Source organism: Corticium candelabrum, chromosome 21, assembly GCF_963422355.1.
Source record: "Corticium candelabrum chromosome 21, ooCorCand1.1, whole genome shotgun sequence".
NCBI classification, from domain to species: domain Eukaryota; kingdom Metazoa; phylum Porifera; class Homoscleromorpha; order Homosclerophorida; family Plakinidae; genus Corticium; species Corticium candelabrum.
Genome location: NC_085105.1, coordinates 4,282,329 through 4,302,106, shown reverse-complemented (window position 1 = coordinate 4,302,106; position 19,778 = coordinate 4,282,329). Strand labels below are relative to the sequence as shown.

At 40.2% G+C, this 19,778-nt stretch overlaps 1 protein-coding gene and 2 long non-coding RNA genes across 4 annotated transcripts; all 3 read left to right on the top strand.

Moving 5' to 3' along the window:
- Window positions 1-8,053: 8,053 nt before the first annotated feature.
- LOC134196480 (complement C3-like) lies at window positions 8,054-15,598 on the top strand. 2 transcript variants are annotated; one of them, XM_062665622.1, is made up of 29 exons: window positions 8,054-8,193; window positions 8,247-8,456; window positions 8,583-8,735; window positions 8,788-8,859; window positions 8,918-9,008; window positions 9,067-9,111; window positions 9,187-9,390; window positions 9,448-9,568; window positions 9,638-9,866; window positions 9,923-10,135; window positions 10,192-10,243; window positions 11,253-11,300; window positions 11,365-11,529; window positions 11,588-11,719; window positions 11,785-11,979; window positions 12,042-12,274; window positions 12,355-12,447; window positions 12,511-12,712; window positions 12,772-12,974; window positions 13,040-13,204; window positions 13,263-13,322; window positions 13,383-13,516; window positions 14,026-14,140; window positions 14,196-14,276; window positions 14,338-14,443; window positions 14,507-14,611; window positions 14,685-14,753; window positions 14,820-14,890; window positions 14,951-15,598. In XM_062665622.1, the coding sequence occupies exons 2-29, from the start codon at window positions 8,388-8,390 to the stop codon at window positions 15,350-15,352; spliced, it is 3,828 nt and encodes a 1,275-aa protein (XP_062521606.1). In that variant the 5' UTR covers window positions 8,054-8,193; window positions 8,247-8,387; the 3' UTR covers window positions 15,353-15,598. The 2 variants fall into 2 exon arrangements, 1 of the variants encoding a protein (XP_062521606.1); XR_009972531.1 differs by lacking the exons at window positions 14,507-14,611; window positions 14,685-14,753; window positions 14,820-14,890; window positions 14,951-15,598 and having other exon boundaries at window positions 14,026-14,147; window positions 14,205-14,276; window positions 14,338-14,407.
- A 594-nt stretch (window positions 15,599-16,192) lies between these two features.
- Window positions 16,193-17,182, top strand: LOC134196529 (uncharacterized). Its single transcript, XR_009972538.1, has 4 exons — window positions 16,193-16,388; window positions 16,516-16,933; window positions 16,990-17,047; window positions 17,102-17,182. It is a non-coding gene; the product is annotated as an uncharacterized LOC134196529 (long non-coding RNA).
- Window positions 17,183-17,202: 20 nt separating this feature from the next.
- On the top strand, window positions 17,203-18,390 carry LOC134196528 (uncharacterized). The gene is made up of 3 exons (XR_009972537.1): window positions 17,203-17,282; window positions 17,345-17,602; window positions 17,657-18,390. It is a non-coding gene; the product is annotated as an uncharacterized LOC134196528 (long non-coding RNA).
- The last annotated feature ends 1,388 nt before the right edge of the window (window positions 18,391-19,778 follow it).

Sequence of the window (19,778 nt, the reverse complement as noted above, 5' to 3'; positions counted from 1 at the left end):
GACATTCATGTAAAAGTAAGATGGTCTGAAATACGTATACGTAGGTTTGATAGCTGCTGGTGCATGATCTTTGCACTTGTACAATACCTGTTTCGTCTATTGCATTTCAATATCTTTAATTAAAGCGTTTTGTTAAATGGCAAAATTGTACGTTATTGCTAATAGTGTAATACAACAAAATAGATTATAAACCACCAGTAAATTGGCATAGAATTACTCAAAGTAGCATTTTGCGAATTTAGGTGCATATCATGATTCTATAGCTAAATATATATTATTTACTGTATTATTATTTGCATTTTTCTAACTACCGTATAAGATGAAACATTGGCGGGAATTTGTCTTGGCAGTTTGCTAGGAATTGACTGACAAAACATATTGACGGATTCTATTTTGGCGGATGGATATCGTCGTTTGCTAACTGATGTATGTCTTACAATAAGTGGTCTTGATGTGTTTGTAATTGACAGCTGTGTTCATGGCTCACATTTCCCTAACTTACTGCATGGCCTCCAACTACTGCATAGGCACAACAGGCGACAAACAGATGACTTACCATCTTTATGATCACGTGCCTGATGACGTCAACATATCTTGGAGGCCAAATTAATAGCGGATTATATATTAGTAGTCGCTAAAAATCCGCCAATCCGCCAAAATAAACTCCTCGCTAATATTTCATCTTAATACAGTATATTTCATGACTGTACAATTTCTTTTAAAAGCTACCCTTTTCACGTTATTTTATGCGTACAGCAAAAAATCGAATTTTACAACTAATTAAATGCTCTAAAAATTGCCATTTCTCGCATTTACTTATAAGCTTGCTCTACTGTATAGCAAATAAAAATAATATTGACGACTCCATATTTCTATATTAATAATAGGAACCTTAAAGTAGTGTAAAATAATAGAAAACAATAGCGATTAATTATACTTACTGTTATTAATTATAAAACTAAATTTAAATGTAGCTAATAATTAATGGCAATTATAGTCAAAAGCGGCCAAATTCACTAGCGAATACGGTGCCATATGCTGAAAGCGATAATAATTATTAGACTTTTACTTTGCTAAAGTTGTTTCTGCTAATACAAATACTTGCAAGAGGGCATTTAAAAAGTTATAAAATATAAAAAAATACAAAATAAGATTAGAAACTACATTGCAATGTGCTTAAAGTAATAGAAGCAGAACCTTAATTGATTGTTCTAGGGTTATAAACTGTAGTTGTGACTGTGTGTGTGTGTGTGTGTGTGTGTGTGTGTGTGTGTGTGTGTGTGTTTGTGTGTGTGTGTGTGTGTGTGTGTGTGTGTGTGTGTGTGTGTGTGTGTGTGTGTGTGTTTGTGTTGTCCCTATAGTGGGAATTACGTCCTGTAAATGATGTGAAAGAATTGTGGTTGTTATTATTTTTGTCTTTGTTATCCTTTCTAGACTTTCGCAAAACTTGTAGTAGAGCTGTTGCTCCTAAATGAAACCAAGACAATGGCGTGTGAGTGGCCTTGGATCATTGCCATCTACAGGCTTGAACGAGGCAATCCCGGTTTTCACTGCGGAGGCGCGGTTATTAGCGAATGCATGCTTTTGACCACAGGGTGTCATCTCACTGCCGACTTAGTCAGAACATTGAGGAACTCTTAGTTGTTGTCGGAGACACGCAGCAGTTGTAAGAGAATTTAGCGAGAAAACACACACAATTGTACAAATTTTCATACATCAGAGTTCTAATCCACAGTCTCTTTTAATCAAGACATCACTCTGCTAAAGTTGCATTGCAATGTCACATGCTCTCCATACGTACGAAAAGTTATTTTACCAACTCCACAGGACACTATCTACTACCGTCCGGGGACCCAGTGTATAGTAGCTGCTATGAAAGAACTTCACCTTCCCACTGCAGACAAAACAATTGGCATAAACAACACTTCACCTCAATATCCAGACGACATCACCAATCGTAAAGTTTGAGCGGGAGACGGTACTGGCAACAATGACGCTTGTGATTTCGACAGAGAAGGCCTCTTTTTTTGTAGACGAGAGAAGCAAAGTGAGATCGAAGAAGACAGTTTTGTTGTCGTAGGAATAGAGAGGGATGAGGACCGCCCAGAAAGTACCTCATATTTACACATGTTCTGAATCTAATGGATTGAGTCTAACATGTGATGAATATAAGCAAATGTCCGGTAGCTGTCGACAGCGAAGAAGAGGAAGACTCGTGCCCGGCACTTCCAGTCAAACTGTACTGAGTTTAGTATATCTTTGGTAGAGAACTGACAGTTGCGTTATTGTGCACCGGGTCCCCTCTCAAGGGGTCGACCTTCGCGTAAAATTCCTCGATGACGCTAACGCTACACATTCCAGTTCATTTGAACACACGCCCACACCAGTCCTGTGTAGACTGGATGCATCGTCGTCCTTCGCAAAGCTTCGAGCGATCGAATATCTCTTGCCGACAAAACTTACTCTTCTAGCGCTTTCGTTTCTCTTCAAATTCCGATTGCATTTGCACCGAATCCAACCTACACGTTTTCTGCAGCAAGCGCTACACGGGGAGTGTGTCGATTTCTATCGAAACAAGCGCGAAAAGCAAGATTCGAATTCATTCAGTACATCCGGGACCTCGCAACAAAAAATTGCACGTGACGTGTCCACAGACCTTTGTATCTTGCCCGTACGAAGGACGGGCCATGGATCCTAGCAATTAATAAAGCGCTCTATACATAAGGGGTTACTCTTAATTCTGCAGTAAATAACCGCTAAATCGTGCGCGCACTGTCCTTAGAGAAATTTGCGCCATAGTAGACAAATAGCGTCTCTAGCATATAACTACAGAATTGTGCGCCTACTGTCTAGAGAGGAAGCTGCGCCCTGTGAGACAAATAATCTACTTTATTGTGTACTAAGTGAATTGTCCGATTATGTCTAGGCGACTCAATGCGATCTGACGGTTATTCCTCCAAACCCGTTGTTAGAACAAGGATGAAGGATTTGCGAAAAAGCAAGCCAAAGACATCGGGTTCGAGAGAGTCTCTCGCCTGCGCAAAGCAAAACTCGTGCAACTCATCTCCAAAGCTAGAGCCCTGGAAATGGCACGACGAATTCAAGTCAAATGGGTGATATTCGGCACTCCGCGCAGTCGTCGACGGTCCTGCGCAGTGTCAAGTCCAAAATTGCAAAAATTCGCGAAGTGGTCGATGCCTCATTGCGAGCTAAAAACGTGGGTCAAGATATGCACAATCCGCGATACCGTTTAGCTGTCATAGAAAGACTTATCCAAAAGTGTGACACATAACCCTAGCATCACACATCGCAAAGAATGGTGCAGACATTTTGAACGAGCTGGATGGTCAATGTGAACGAGTGACTAAACGACGTAGAACTGTTCAATAGTGACCTTCAAATTCTTTCGAGATGTAGACAGTAGTCTTACCGAACGAATGATGGAAAAGCTGACACGCCACGCTCAGACCGCATTCTAATCCTCCACCTACCAAATTCGAAATATCGAAGATCGATCTTTGACACATATTAAAAGATCGATCGATTCAGTACCCGCGTTGCTGTTTTAGTTCAGACTTACAGCAAACTATAAGAAAGAAGTACCTAAAGTAGGGATTTCATAATTTGGTTCTGTTGTTGTGAATATTGAAGAAGCATTACTCATGTAATGTAATTTTGAAGTAGCATTACTTATATAATTTACAGTTTTAGATTCAAATTCAAGAATATGTGAATAACATTTGAATTTGTTTAACTGAGCATGCCAAGAAGAGTACCTAAAATGGAGGCAGTCTAGTGATTAGCGATTGTCTTTCTGAATTCTTGAACTTGGTATTATATGTGTACAAGGTAATTCTGACAACTTCTGTAAAATTTTAATTATTGCAGATCTTACAATGCTATGTGCTTGGCAACATTTACAAAATAGCAACTCTAAACTTTCCGCTAAACAACAAATTTAGATTCTGCCTGAAAGCGACATCGTAGAGTGCAATTCTTTGTTAAAAATCGTTACTTATTAATCGTTCAGATCAGAAATCACAAGGTTTTCTCAGTCGTTAGTAGGGCCCCACATGATTTAGTGTCAGCTAGATACTGAAAATTTCTAAAGAAGTCGCACAAAGAGATAGAAGTCTTGAAGGTATCGTATACAAGCTGTGCTTCACTTTTCAAAACTAAACCGTAGAAAAAGTCGCACAAGTTGCTGCGCGAAATCTCTTGTATTCGCTACTGCAATGGAGGTTTATCTGCATAACACTCATTTTACACCTGTAAATTGATATTTTGTGTAGCATTAGAAGGCGTGTCATCCAACCATTTCCCTCCGCTTCGGTTGACCCCACCCTCACGAATGCTTCTGCATGGTCTCTCGATCACCTTTTTCGACATTAGAAGAAACTTAAAGAACAAGATATGAGCTGAATTCAGGAAAGATAGACGTATGGTTCGTGTGGCGTGTACGGCATGACGGTGTTAATGAACTCTAAATTGCTTTCGATGATCATCGGTCACCTGAATCCGACGTGACTAGAGGTCAGTGGATATCTATGTGAAGCTGAAGCAAAGGTGGGACTGCCTTCACGCAACAGAATCAGCTTGCTCTGATATTACCACTTAGTTAAACGTTTTATTTTCTGATTTCTTCATAAAAGGCAATTGAGAATGCCGATTACGAAGTCTGGATGTGAATGCAGTTGTGATCAAGTAGGCGTTCAGTAGTAGGCGTGGTCTTCTATTACAACCTTTGCTCGCCAAATATCATTAAAAATAAGATATAAATCAATTTCAGTAAATTTTTAAACATAAAATGTTTTAGAAACATGTCAAAATTTAGTTACAACTTGACGTTGTCAGCAGAAGCGAAAACAATCTAGGTGTTGTCTAGCATACAGGTGTTGCTACATTTACGGTCCAACCCTTTTCGATAGGCACCTCCTACAAAATCACTCACCTGCTGCGTTTCATTCAAGAGGGAGGTTTAGTATGGGGTATAGTAAATACTTGCCCTTTCTTTTCTTTGTATGTTCCTCTCTGAGTCTGTTTTCCTCAGTTCACAGCAGGTAATTGCCTTCTACCTTACTGTAGGCCTAAGTGGCGTCCGAATTTCGTTACAAGAAAATAAAGTATAGCGTCGCAATTGTATGTAAACTATCTGTTTGTGCTGTAGCCCTAAGTACTTGGTTGCTGTACCGCGACATCTGCAGTGCTGTCAACCAGAGACAGTGTTGGTCTCGACATTCAACTTGAATGGTGGCAGTATTTCAGCATACCTGCAAGTAGTAAACGATTCCGGACAAGTCATTACGCAAACAAATTCAATCAATGTCCGTGAAAGTAAATTTGTGTGTATTAGACCTTTTGTGATATTGCAATGCAGCACGTAATCTGTAGTTCTATTGACCAATTTACGGATGTGATTTTGGTGTGTTGATTGACTGTTATTTCTTCCAGGTAACTCACCCGTGGCTTTCAATCTCACCCTACCTTGTCAGAAGTTGGCCAAACTAGATGACCCTAATGCTGAGCGTTACGTGAGTATAAGAGCAGTGGGAAGTGGATCCACCTCGTTCAGTAAGGTCACAAGAGTCGCAGTCAAAGCAAGCCCTTCGCTCGTGTTCGTGCAAACAGACAAACCCGTCTACGTGGAGTACGACAAAGGTAAGGCAACGTGAGATGTGGTTGTCTTCGAGGGTTACTGTTGGTCTCTTTCCAGTCCACATTCGAGTTGCCGTTCTTGGATGCAATTTTCGTCCGTGCTGCGGAGGCGACAAAGAAGTGAATAACACTTGACTTTGATAAGAACAAGATTGAGAAAAATTATCATGTTTGATTCTCTTTTAGTGCGTTTGTGATGTCAATTTAGATATCAGGGTAAATTTAAAATGCCATTTACTTTTTCTTAGTCTTAACGTGTTTTTGAGTTTTCAGAACCCACAAAACATTATTGTTGATCGATTGCCCATACCATCATGTTCTTCTGACGGAGGTAATTTTACTTGACGGTGTATTTATCTTCTGTTAACGCTATGGAGTTGTTTAGCGATCAAACGTAAAGATTTCAAGCTGGGGCCTTCTCCTGTGCAAGGTGACTGGACAATTATTGCCAAGCGTACCTGTGATGTAAGTAGGCGTTGCTAACTAATCATATCACACCTATAGCTAGACGTTTACTGAGCAGGGTAGCGTCATATCCGAGACGTATTTTGAGGTGAGGAACTACGGTAAGCTGCAATAATATCTATTTGTTATGATAACTGAATTTGTGTCTGTAATCTACGTTGTAGTGCTGCCTCGGTTTGACGTAAATATCAAACCTCCCGGCTACGTCAGAGTCACAAGCCCTACCATTACTGTCGAAGTGGCTGCAAAGTTGATCTACACATTCTATTGATTTTTCAATGTTTTGCTGATCATATTGTTATCTATAGGTATACTTACGGCAAGGGAGTTCAGGGTACGTTGGATATCGACTTGGGGATATGCAATGAGACTTCTATTAACGCTACTGTGTTTAAAAAGGCGAAATTCGTTCTTTCTTCATCGGTAAAATTGATGCGTTTGGTTACTGTGCATATGTGTAGTAGATGTGCGTTCCAGGATAAGGGAGTGAAGAAATTGAGCTTTCCCAATAGCGGTTATTTAGAATTTCCTCACGGGAAGCGGTTGTGCATATTTGTTGAGGTGGTAGAAAAAGCTAGTGGAATCAAGTTTGCAAAGTCGGACAGATCTGCAGTGTTTACAGACAACCCAATCAAGGTTGATTGTGATCTGACTCCACCTTTCTATAGACCCAATCTTCCTCTGAAGTTGCAGGTAAGAATGTAGGTATGTGAGATTGTGTAATTTATTTATGTATGTATGTTTATTTACTTTGTATCTGCGTGTGTGAGTTTGTTTTGTGTGCGTGTGCGTGCGTGCGTGCGTGTGCGTGCGTGCGTGCGTGTGTGTGTGTGTGTGTGTGTGTGTGTGTGTGTGTGTGTGTGTGTGTGTGTGTGTGTGTGTTGTGGGGCGCGGTGGAGCAGATGGTAGAGCGTTGGAGATAACATCCGGGATCTTGTATTCCGTGATGAGGTTGAAGGCTCGATCCTGGTGGAGGCGACGCTGTCGCAGTTTCCTTGAGCAAGAAACTTACCCACACTTGCCTCTCTCGACTCAGAAGTATAAATGAGTCCCAGGTCATTGACTGGGGAGGACAAGACCGCTGACTTGGCAGTAACATCATGCTGCAGACGGGTACGTGTGGGCCTTGGTGTCCAGTCCCAGAGCTGCGCCATTGTCAGTGCTCCTGGATGACTCTGGCCAAGCTCCAGGTGGATTGTAGTGCTGGCCCCAAGACTCCACGTATCGCATGGAGGCCTTGTCTCTAGAGGCAGGAGAGCTATCTCCGCAAATGACCTCAATGTCGACGTCGAAAGACGTGGAGGGCCTAACATTTTTCCATTTGTCCATTTTGTGTTTTGTAGATGTGATTGTAAAGGTCTTATTGTTTGGTATATTTCTCTGAGTAATAGAGTAACTGCATGCTATCCCTTGTTTAGTTTGCTATTGTTGTGACCGTACGTTATGCCTACAATTTTTCTCTACTGCATCACCACTCTTCTATCCTTGCTATTTTTTATTATTACTTCTAGTAAACTGGTTTAGTTTTTAAAATATTGCCATTATGAATATTTAGAAACTTGGTTAGTTTGACGTGTTTAGGTGCAAGCAAGATATCCCAACGGTCGAACAGTTCCTCAAGCTCAGATTACTGCAACTGATGCAAATGGTCGAGACTATCTTCATAGCATAAAAGAAGAAGACAGAGGCATCGCTGATATTTTTATCGACGTGGGAAGCATTAGCGGTGACATGGAAATTAAGGTTAGTTGTTTCTTTATCGATAACCAGACACGCAATTTTTGATACTTTTATATGCCAGATTGGTGTAAGTGGTCAAGCTTTAGGGAAAGTGTGTGTTTTCAAACAGTTTTGCTCATCGTGTGGAGGGCATATTACTGTCAGAGCAAGGATTGGAGACAAACTAAGAGTTTGCTATTCCTCTTTTAATAGTATCTAACAATTTCTCTCGTTATATGTTAATATTTTATTTATGGTTTCGACAATTACTTCAATTATAATAATCTCATAATTGCTTAGGTGGGAAGCAGAGCAGATTTTGAGTTAATCAAAGCAAATTCAGACAACAGACAGGTATAGCTGCGTGTTTATTGATGTTTTTCATGATAGCATTGAATTTCCATTAGTTAACTATTACGACTGTTGTCATTGCAAGAGGAAGCATTCAATCATCTCAGTCTATAAGGAGTAAAACGGGTCCACTAACGTTATTTCAAGTTCAGATCACTCCTCAGTTAGCCAATCGTTTCTGCGTCCTTGCCTATTATATGGATACTTGCAACGAGCTCGTGTCTGACGTCGTTTGTCTAAAAACAGCTGAAAAATGCGCCAACGAGGTGATTTCCATTGTTTATTGGCGGCCATGTCGGCTAACATATACACTTTGGTTGAAACCCATTACTGAAACTTTAGTAAAGATTACAAATGTGTACTTTAGGCACAGCTAACTGCTAGATTTTTAGATATCATTGGAACTGAAAACTACGCTTGTTCAACCGGGCAATGAAGCTACAATTGGTGTCAGCGTTGCTTGCCCAAATTCTGACGTCGCATTGTTGGCTGTAGACAGAGGATTGTATATTCTCAATAATGAAAACAGACTGTCACGCGACAAGGTTAGATATAAAGTACGTATTCATTTGATGCGCCTTAAAATGTTGTTTACAGATGTTTGCTGCTTTGGATAATTGTTCCTATTCTTGTGGTTACACTGTTGCAAGTTCAGATGGAATGTTTGATGTGAGATACTGACGACTGTCGTATGTCAAGTCTAGTTTGACATATTGTGTGTTTTCAGGTTGTTGGTTTGGCTGGAATGTCTGACGCCTCCATTAATCCTCGCTGTAGCTGCTGTACATCTTCATGCCGTATTTCTTGTATTAATTCTGGTAAGTTGTACCTAATTGCAAGTCTTATACAGTCATGTTGCTTACAATGGATGTAAAGATGACAGCTGCGGTACCGGAAGAAAGAAGCGAGGATCTGAACTTGGTATTACATGATGACACTAAATCGTCACTGTGCAAACTTTTGTTTATCACTTTTTGTTCTTGTATATTGTTACAGTGGAAAGATTGTGTAATGAGATAAAAATGCGAGCAAAAAGACTTTTCAGCAATGTTGCCGGGTACTGTTTCGACGAGTACAGAGAGCTTGTTAAAGGAAAATTCAGCAGCTTTGATGACCTTTTGTCAGAGATGGATAGAAGAAACGAGGCAGAGTACAAAACGGAGCACGTTGCCACTTATATCTACCAATGTTGTATGGGAGGTATTTGATATGATTATAACTTGATGTCACCGTTTAGTGAGAATTATTTAATGACAGACAGAGCGAGATCGAGTTCTCAAAGCGGCGTTGATAACTTTGACAAGCAGGACCCGAGCTTCTTAAAAAGGAGAACGTATTTTCCACACGTTTGGTTACAAGACATAGTCCTTACCAACAGGTTTTCCGCATTTCGAAATTTGATTAACTCTTTACGTTTTAGTTAAATAACTGACCCTAAATGTTTCAGGAATTTGAAAACAATTGACATGACTGTTCGAGTTCCTGACTCGAATACAGAATGGTATGTCTACGGATTGGCGCAGTGCTGTGAATCGGGATTTTGCGTGTCAGAGCCGATCTCGATTAACGTCTTTCAGAGCGTTCTTGTTGAGTGTCATCTGCCGTTTTCGCTAAAGCGGCAAGAACAAGTGTCCGTGGCTTGCACTGCGTTCAATTACCACCAACATTCGACTAATGTAAGAAACGAGCGATATGAACATAAGCTTTTTGATTTAATAGTGTTTTTGTACAGGCAGGGATAAAAGTCGTTGATGTACGTGATGATCTTTGCACTACTGCGGGAACGGGTGAAGAGACGGACTGGATACGTTTTCGCATTGAAGCTCATGACTCGAAAACCGTTCTTATTCCTGTTATTCCATTGGTAGTTGGAACAACGTTGCTAACGGTCAGGATGAGTACGGACCTTATTAGTGATCAGATAGTTCAGAACATCACTGTTGTGGTAATGACAACCAATTTATGTTACTGCATTGCGGTCAATTAGTTTGAATCTTGCAGCCGGAGGGAGTTACTAGAGAGTCGGATGTTGCTGTAGAGTTGGATCCTCTTGGTAAGTATGTTTTACCGCATTTGTAAGAATTCATTTTCTGGACATTGTTTGAATAAAAATGGTAACAATTTGTAGTTTATTATTATGGTTTACTTGTTCTTTGGGTTACTTATTGTTGTTTTAGGCTTTCTTAGTTACGCATGTTTGGCTATTGTTTCATATTGTTTTAGTTGTGTTGTTTTGTTTTTTGTTTTTTGTTGTAGTAGCGGTATTTGTAGTTGCTTTTTGTCTTGTTGTGCTTTTTGATGGTAGTTGTCATTGTGTTGGTGTTGGTGATGGTGTTTACCTTTGTTGTCGTCGGTGGAGGTGATGGTTTGTGTTGTTGTTGTTCTGGTTGTTGTTGTTGAGGGTGTGGTGGTTGTACCGGTGGTGGTGGTGGTACGGTTAGTGGTGGTACCGTTAGTGGTGATACCGTTAGTGGTGGCAATGTTAGTGGTGGTACCGATGGTGGTGGTACCGATGGTGGTGGTACCGATGGTGGTGGTACCTGTGGTGGTAGCGGCCGTAGTCGTTGTATGGCAGTAGACGTACTAATAGTAATACTGCCGTCACTGCCAGTGCTACCTGTTGCATTTTTCTTCAAGTTACAGTTTTTAGTCGTAGCAGACAAGTAAAATTTTTAGAACAGTACTTTATATACGGGCCGACTAACAGTCATCGAAGTATTTTAAGAGGCATTTTCTTCGTTTATCGATATAACAAAAATGTGTCTAAAATTAGACCATTTCTGTTGTTGTACCATTATTTTGTATTGGTTTTACAAAACAGAGTTTTCATAAATGATATCTACATTTTCTGTTTTTCACTTTAGAGTAGTGTTCCTTGGGTTAGCTGTCTTTCAATGATAGCCAATTTGCATTTGATTTATCCCAAACTACTTAGTTGCACGGCATCAATTTTTTGCGTAGATTGTATAAATGCTATAAAGTTTTTATTCAATCTCTATGCAAAGGCGTATAGAATGAGTCTGTAATTTTAATAAAGTTTGCAATCTGTCATTAATTACCAGGAGTCAACATGGACGAATCAAAGAGCTGCACTCTTCTTCCACTTCCGGGTAGACAGCGATACCAAAGAGTTGTCAAAATTCTAGTTGTAACCTCAATAGATTCTACTTGCAGATCTGAGAATTGGCCAGTGCTTTAAATACGTACTCTTAAATGGAGAATGCAGTGAGCCTCTCGACGGGCTATTTACAAAGGAAAGCTGTTGCACTGAGCAAATTGGTAATTTCGCTTCGGCGTTTCGCGCACGAGGAACATGTGAACGGTGTCCTGGCAAAAACGGTAAAGTCAAATAATGAAATTTTCTATCGCTGATTGTAAAAACATATATTTTGGTTAGAAAGTCACTACTGTATGGGGTTGTGTCGATGCGGAGGACGTCCTTACAGCAAGAGTCAAACCAATTTCTTTCCAGTACGACTTCCTGAAAACTACATTGAAGGATCGGTCACGGCCTGGATAGGAGTCAGCGGTATGCAGCAATGTTTTAATCAGTCTAGCAATTTTGTATATTTTTTCAACAAAATTTCTTTGTAGGAAAATATTTTACCGTGGGCGAGAATATGGAAGGAAAGGTTGACAAAATCGACAGCGTAGAGAGTATGCTGAGATTACCCGGTGGAGGTGGAGAGTATAGCATGTTAACATTTGGTCCTAACTGCGCTATCGTCACATTCCTAAATGCTACCAATCCAGGAGCTGTAAGAAAACACCTTCCGCTACTTCAAAATGGTAGTTAACGTTATTAAATGCCAAACTAAACTTTAATTTCTAGCATCGTTTTTCTATGTTAGGTTATAATTATCAGTTAAAGTTTCGCGTGATAGATTCCGGAGCATTTGCTGTGTGGCTGAATCACACACCATCGACGTGGCTCAGTTCGTTCGTACTTCGCACAATGTGTTGTGCAAGAGAATTTGTTATAGTCGACGACGCGGTCATCAGCAGTCTCATCAACTTTCTCGGAACGAGACGTAAAAACGGCACGTTTGTTGAAAGGCAGAACGTAATTCATAGAGAGATGATAGTAAGCTAATAACACACACACACACTAACAAGCTAACAGACAATAGGCTGAATGCATACCCTATTTTAATTGACATGTAGGGTGGAGTTCAAGAGGCTGGTGTGTCGATGACTGCTTACACAACAATGAGTCTATTGGAGTGCTGTCGCAACGAAGAGAAGCCAACTCTTGTAGTAGGCGTCACAAATCAGCATGTAGTAGAAATTCTTTAAAGATTGACATAATCATGTTTTTAGAATCTAGTTTGTCCAGCAGTGAGTTACATGCAGAAGGAGGTGGCTGCAAGTCGAGTTAACCGACCATACGCGCAGGCGATTGTGTACAAAGCTTTGATCAAAGCTTGTGTTTGCGGCTGCGCGGTGTGCAAACCACAGGGAGTATGCGATTACACAATCATCGAAAAATTGAAGAAAAATCTGTTTGACAAAGCAGTGATTGGTACAAAATTCGTATGGTCTTCTATTTTGTGGCATTTGATGTTGGTGTTATCTTCGTAGACACTGACGGTTCTATGCACTGGGAAGCAGACAGCCGATTGGGGAATGCCTATTGGTATAGAAAACCATCTGCTATTTCGGTAGAAATGACGGCTTACGTTTTACAAGCATGTCTTTGCGTGGGTGACTGCAAATGCGCTCGAACTACAGCCAAGTGGCTCAATACTGCTAGAAACTCACGAGGAGCCTTTGTCTCAACACAAGTAGAGAATTCACGAATATGCATGGATAGCTATATTTTGCCATAGACTCGTTTGTGTTTGTATAGGACACTGTGGTTGCTTTGACAGCCTTGGCTCAATTCGCAGCCAGATGCCGTGTCACTGTTCTTCATGCTCCCAATTTATGTGTAAGTGTTCGTCTAACGAATTATTCCCTTATCAAGGCATTTCGAATTACTCCACAAACTGCAGACGTTATGTACCGCGTTCCGGTTTGTTTTCTTAATATTTAATTATTTTAAAAATTAGATTTAAATGTTGCTTTTACAGGTTCCCGTCAATGAACTCATTAGAGTAGATACTTGCGGAAGCGGGCTAGGACGGGCTGTGGTAATTGAAAAGAGAACTCTGAGACAGTGACATTTTTGTGCAACCCTTTGTATTCGACAGGTTCATTACGACTACAACGTTCCCGGGACTTCCGTCGAACAATGCGCGTTTGACATTGCTGTTAATGCTACTGAGATGACAATGATCTCCTTATCTGAGCCACCAGTCGGAGCTCAAATTGCTTTCTGTGTTAGGTCAGCCTTATAACAAACCTCAAACACATACGCAATCAAAGCCAATAAAATGTTGTACAGAAAACGTGTTTTTAGATTTATTTTTATTTTAATGATTTTTTAACTTAAAGAAACCTATTTGTCAATGTTTGTTCTCCAAAATTAGGATTCCTCTATAACAGATTCTTGCTCGGAACTTAAGAAACTATTGAAAAACGCACTGTCTCGATGATAATGCAAAAACTCTGAGTAGGAATGCTTTACGAATCTTTTGGTGTGATATTGTTTTAGGTTTAATAACTGTTAGCATCAATTCGGTCTGAAAATCTAATGAACGACTTGTAAGATATGAAGTAATGTCATTAAATGCAATAAATTCACACGTTTTACACAATACGTGTTAATAAAAGCAAAGTTACCTACTAATTTTCTATCAATCTGTGTAAGGTTTACTGCAAAAGAGTTTGCATGCACTCCATCAGAAATACAGGACTATTGAAATGTTCTCATCATGTGTTTTAATCTTCTAGATATTTGGGCTCTGGATGCACCACAATGGCTGTAGTAGAACTTGAATTGCCGACTGGATACGAAGCGTGTGAAAGCCTCGAGACCGGTTTCTCGGATTGGCGCTGCCTCAGTACCGTAAGAAGTCCGTTTAATTTTTTTATATTTTTAGAAATGTTAGTATAATCTTTAGATATTACAGGATGGCGGTAGCTTACTTGGGTTATTAAAATACGAGGTCTCAGGGAGGAAGGTCGTGTTTTACTTTGACAAAGTGAATATTGACATTTACACGCACAGTTACATTAGAGTAATAATTGCGTTTTCAATTGTAGCTGTGTGACACCAAACGAACGTGCGTCGTTTTCAAAACTTACCGCAAGTTTGAGATTGTCCATTCTCTACCCGTCAGTGTGCGTGTGTTCGATTACTACGAGCCAGGTGGGTTGCTGAGGCCAATAAGTGTAAGCTTGCGATTCATGTTGACTGTACGCTCTTCTGTAGACGTGCAATGCACTAGGTTTTACACGCTTGGAGGAGGAAGTCCGGAGGTGGGTTTGATTTGTGACAGTTCGAACAAAGGGCAGCCTGCGTGTGTATGTGGAGCAGGTACTGTACTAAGTATAATGGTAGTTTCGCCACTTTCATTACTACCTTCTCTCCAAAATAACTTCAATTTTAGGACGTTGTCCAAAATTAGAAAAGGAGATTCACAATAGGCTCTGCAATGCTTGCGTTTATCATGACTATGGTCAGCTTAATTAGAATTACTGTTAGAATTTAAAAGTTTGTTAAACGTGTGATCCTTGTATTATAGTGTACAATGTGCGAATCAATGACAACACCTATGAAAATGGGTGGCACAAACTCGATGTGACTGTTGTTGACGTAGGATGTCATTTTTAATTAATGAGTTATCGTATTATTCCTGAAGTAGTTCACATATAGGAGATCAAACCAGGCGCACATAGGCAGAAGAACGGATCAAATCTTAGGTTGTGGTTACCTTCGATTTGCACCACTGACATCAAACTTGTTACTGGCAACTGCTATCACATTCAAGGCAGAGATGGAACCAAATATGTTCTCGATCACAACACAGCCATTGAGCCATGCCCGAAAGATACGTGCAGTGCTTTCGATTGCAAGAAGAAGGTGAAGCAAAAATGCGTTGTAAAACCGTGTAAGAAGCAGAAAACCAAGAAAAAGATGCGCAATTGCAAAAAGAAAAGAATGGGAAAGTGCAAGGATGAATTCAAAGCGTGCAACCACTTGGCGGTCTTTAAAAAGTACGTCAAGAAATTGCGCGATGGCTCTATATGCCAATCCAGAGACATTTGTTCGAATTAGTATGCGAAGGTGTCGTTTCTGTTTTGTTTACGGCCAGATATCGTGTGCCAATATGACATTATGACTTCTTCGTTTGTGTTATTGGAACACAGTAGAGACAGCTGGTGTTGCAACTGTTTGTGACGTTGTAGTGTAGATGACGTATTCGTGTTATTCTGTCTTTGCATATGCATCCTCTGGCTATCATCTTGAAACAACAAGGGTTCCAGAGGTGACAAATTAGAAGTAAAAGAAGGTGATATAGTGTCCTAGCAAATACCTTAGATTAATAGTTGGGAATCTAAAGAGCATCAATACTATAATTTTGTCAACAATAATTATTAAGCTACGAGCGTAAAGGAATGACACTACATTAAGTGGTGGACTGCTTCGCGAGAAGCTCACTCTAAGCGGGCTGAATTTACTTCCGGTTTGTTTGTCAGTATGTCGTTATGTACCTATGCTTTTATGTTTGTAGGCGTGTGTCACGCTTGGGGAGTTTGTCGAGCCAATCAGCAGACTTTTTCGGACGCGAGAAATAGATAACGTAACAATAGCTCATTGCAGTGAATCGCTCCCGGGAATTTTTTGAGCCAATCAACAGTTTTTTGGGACACCAACAATGGGTGACGTAGCAATTCTGCGCATTATGACGGAAAAGCCGAGATGTCATATTCATAGCAAAAACCTTAATATGGTCAAACAGTCGTCAAACTGAGAAAGACTAACAAGCATACGTTACTTTTTTTTAGCAAAACAAACGAATCGTCGTTTTTCAAGAAGCCAAGCTATGGTACCATGGCACCATGCATGCATGCACCGGTGCTCACTACCACCTTTCGTCCGCGATCTTTAAGTATAGCGTTGTACTTGTATCTAAACTATCTGTTTGTGCTGTAGCCCTAAGTATTTGGTTGCTGTACCGCGACATCTGCAGTGCTGTCAACCAGAGACAGTGTTGGTCTTGGCATTCAACTTGAATGGTGGCAGTATTTCAGCATACCTGCAAGTAGTAAACGATTCCGGACAAGTCATTACGCAAACAAATTCAATCAATGTCCGCGAAAGTAAATTTGTGTGCATTAGACCTTTTGTGATATTGCAATGCAGCACGTAATCCGTCGACCTATTGACCAATTTACGGATGTGATTTTGGTGTGTTGATTGACTGTTATTTCTTCCAGGTAACTCACCCGTGGCTTTCAGTCTTACCCTACCTTGTCAGAAGTTTGCCAAACTAGATGACCCTAATGCCGAGCGTTACGTGAGTATAAGAGCAGTGGGAAGTGGATCCACCTCGTTCAGTAAGGTCACAAGAGTCGCAGTCAAAGCAAGCCCTTCGCTTGTGTTCGTACAAACAGACAAACCCGTCTACGTGGAATACGATGAAGGTAAGGCAACGTGAGATGTCGTTTTCTTCGAGGGTTACTGTTTGTCTCTTTCCAGTTCACATTCGAGTTGCCGTTCTTGGATGCAATTTTCGTCCGTGCTGCGGAGGCGACAAAGAAGTGAATAACACTTGACTTTGATAAGAGCAAGATTGAGAAAATAATCATATTTTTTCTCTTTTAGTGCGTTTGTAATGTCAATTTAGATATCAGGGTAATCTTAAAATGCAGTTTACTTTTTCTTAGTCCTAACTTTTTTTGAGTTTTTAGAACCCACAAAACATTATTGTTGATCGATTGCCCATACCATCATGTTCTTCTGACGGAGGTAATTCCGTTTGCCTGTGGCTTTATCTTGTGTTAACGCTATGGAGTTGTTTAGCGATCAAACGTAAAGATTTCAAGCTGGGGCCTTCTCCTGTGCAAGGTGACTGGCCAATTATTGCCAAGCGTACCTGTGATGTAAGTAGGCGTTGCTAACTAATCATATCACACCTATAGCTAGACGTTTACTGAGCAGGGTAGCGTTATATCCGAGACGTATTTTGAGGTGAAGAACTACGGTAAGCTGCAATAATATCTATTTGTTATCATACCTCAATTGTATCTGCAACCTTCGTTGTAGTGCTGCCTCGGTTTGACGTGAATATCAAACCTCCCGACTACGTCAAAGTCACAAACCCTACCATTACTGTTGAAGTGGCTGCAAGTTGATCTACTCATTTTATTGATTTTTCAACGTTTTGCTGATCTTATTGTTATCTACAGGTACACTTATGGCAAGAGGGTTCAGGGTACGTTGGATATCGACTTGGAGATATACAATGAGACTTCTATTAACGCTACTGTGTTTAAAGAGGCGAAATTCGTTCTTTCTTCATCGGTAAAACTGGTGCGTTTGGTTACTGTGCATATGTGTATTAGATGTGTATTCCAGGATAAAGGAGTGAAGAAATTGAGCTTTCCCAATAGCGGTTATTTAGAATTTCCTCACGGGAAGCGGTTGTGCATATTTGTTGAGGTGGTAGAAAACACTAGTGGAATCAAGTTTGCAAAGTCGGACAGATCTGCAGTGTTTACAGACAACCCAATCAAGGTTGATTGTGATCTGACTCCACCTTTCTATAGACCCAATCTTCCTCTGAAGTTGCAGGTAGGAATGTATGTATGTGAGATTGTGTAATGTACTTATGTATGTATGTTTGTTTACTTTGTATCTGTGTCTTTTTGCTTGTTTTGTGTGTGTGTGTGTGTGTGTGTGTGTGTGTGTGTGTGTGTGTGTGTGTTTTGTAGATGTGATTGTAAAGGTTTTTTTGTTTGGTAGTGGTCTCTGAATGATAGATTAACTGCATTCTATCCCTTGTTTGATTTGCCATTGCACATGACTACTAACAGGGATAGTACAAGACATCTCCTTTAGACTTTATAAGCTTTGTGAGAAAACGAGTCTTGTATCATTGTAACGGTATATCCTCCTGTCTGCCTGTTTGTTTGTCTATTTGTTGCTTTTTGCAAAATGGCAAACAGTAACTGTTATTTAAAACAGTGATCAATATAACCAATTTATCATTGATTTGAAATGGCCAATGCCATCGGTCATTGGCTGACAAAATGGCAATTGGCCGGTATCAGCAGACCACAGACCAACACCATGCAGCTTGATTGCCTGAGATACTGATTTATGTCAGTACTTCAAAGAGAACTTGATGGGATAGCACAAGAATGGAATGCTCATCGAACAAGACCATCGCAGTGTGCTGAAGCACCAGTTGGGATTCTTGACATTTTGTACTTTGCACCTGAAGCTGAAGGTAAGTTGTCATTGCTAGTAATGTGACTGAATGTGTACTTGTAAACTTATTTTAATGTTTATTAATGTAGGAGTAAATAGACACATGTTTACTGTTTCCATTGAAGCCCTGGAGGCTGCAGAGGCCTATGTTACAAGGAAGCCTGATCCTGTCTTACCGGAATTTTCTGCTTTGGCAGAGCATGTGATGGAAGAACATGAGTGGCAAAAGCCTTCCTCTGCATTTGCAGCTAAGGAACTGTACTTGAACTTATTGCAGGCAATTGAAGTATAGTGTGCGTGCCTGCATGTGTGTGTGCGTGCGTGTGTGCGTGTGTGTGCGCGTGTGTGTGTGTGTGTGTGTGTGTGTGACACTTAGACATTGTCTGGTCTTATGATATGATTGTAATTTATACAAGAATCAGTGTGGTTGTCGATTTTGTGAACTGATGCATAAAAATCAATAGAAAGATGCACAATCTCATACATTAGTCTAGTCTACAGAATTGACATAGAATATTCATGACGATTGTACATCAGTACATTATATATTATTTGTAAGCTTTTTAATTGCATCCTGAGCCTTGTAGAGGAGTTTTATTACCTCAGTCATTGAGGGCCTCTTTTGTTCATACTGTAGGCAGGTTTTTTTGCCACATCTTGTAAAGGCGCATCCAACATGTACATGGATGATGGCAGTTTCTTTTGTTGTAAAGTGGCAAACATATCCATCATGTTGAGCATTTTCCCCCAGCTGTATTTTTCTGTCATAATTTCTACCAAGATGATTCCAAAGGCCCACACATCAGTGGGGGCCCAAAACTCTCTTGTAAATAACTCTTAGGCAATATACATAGGTGTTCCTGCTGTTGTCGCCTTACAGAGCTGAGAACTGCCGTCCCGTACCTGTGTCAGGCCCATGTCACACAGATAGGTATGCAAAGATGGAAGGTCAACCTATACAAAATCGCATTGTTTCGACTTTATATTTCTAATTATTAAACACAAAATTAAAATTCTGTGACCAGAATGTTTGCAGGCTTTAAATCTCTATGGACAAATGGAGATTTCTATGAATGCATGAACTGCAATCCGTAGCAGCATTGCTCGATGATGCTTAACTTGCCATCGACAAGTAGTGGTGTTTTCTAAATGCAGATGTTAGACAAAACAGTAAGTTAAGTTTACAAGAAAATACATGTCCAGTGCACTTTTACATGGAGTATATCATGCAGACTCCCAGACTGGATATAGTTCATAATAAGCAGAA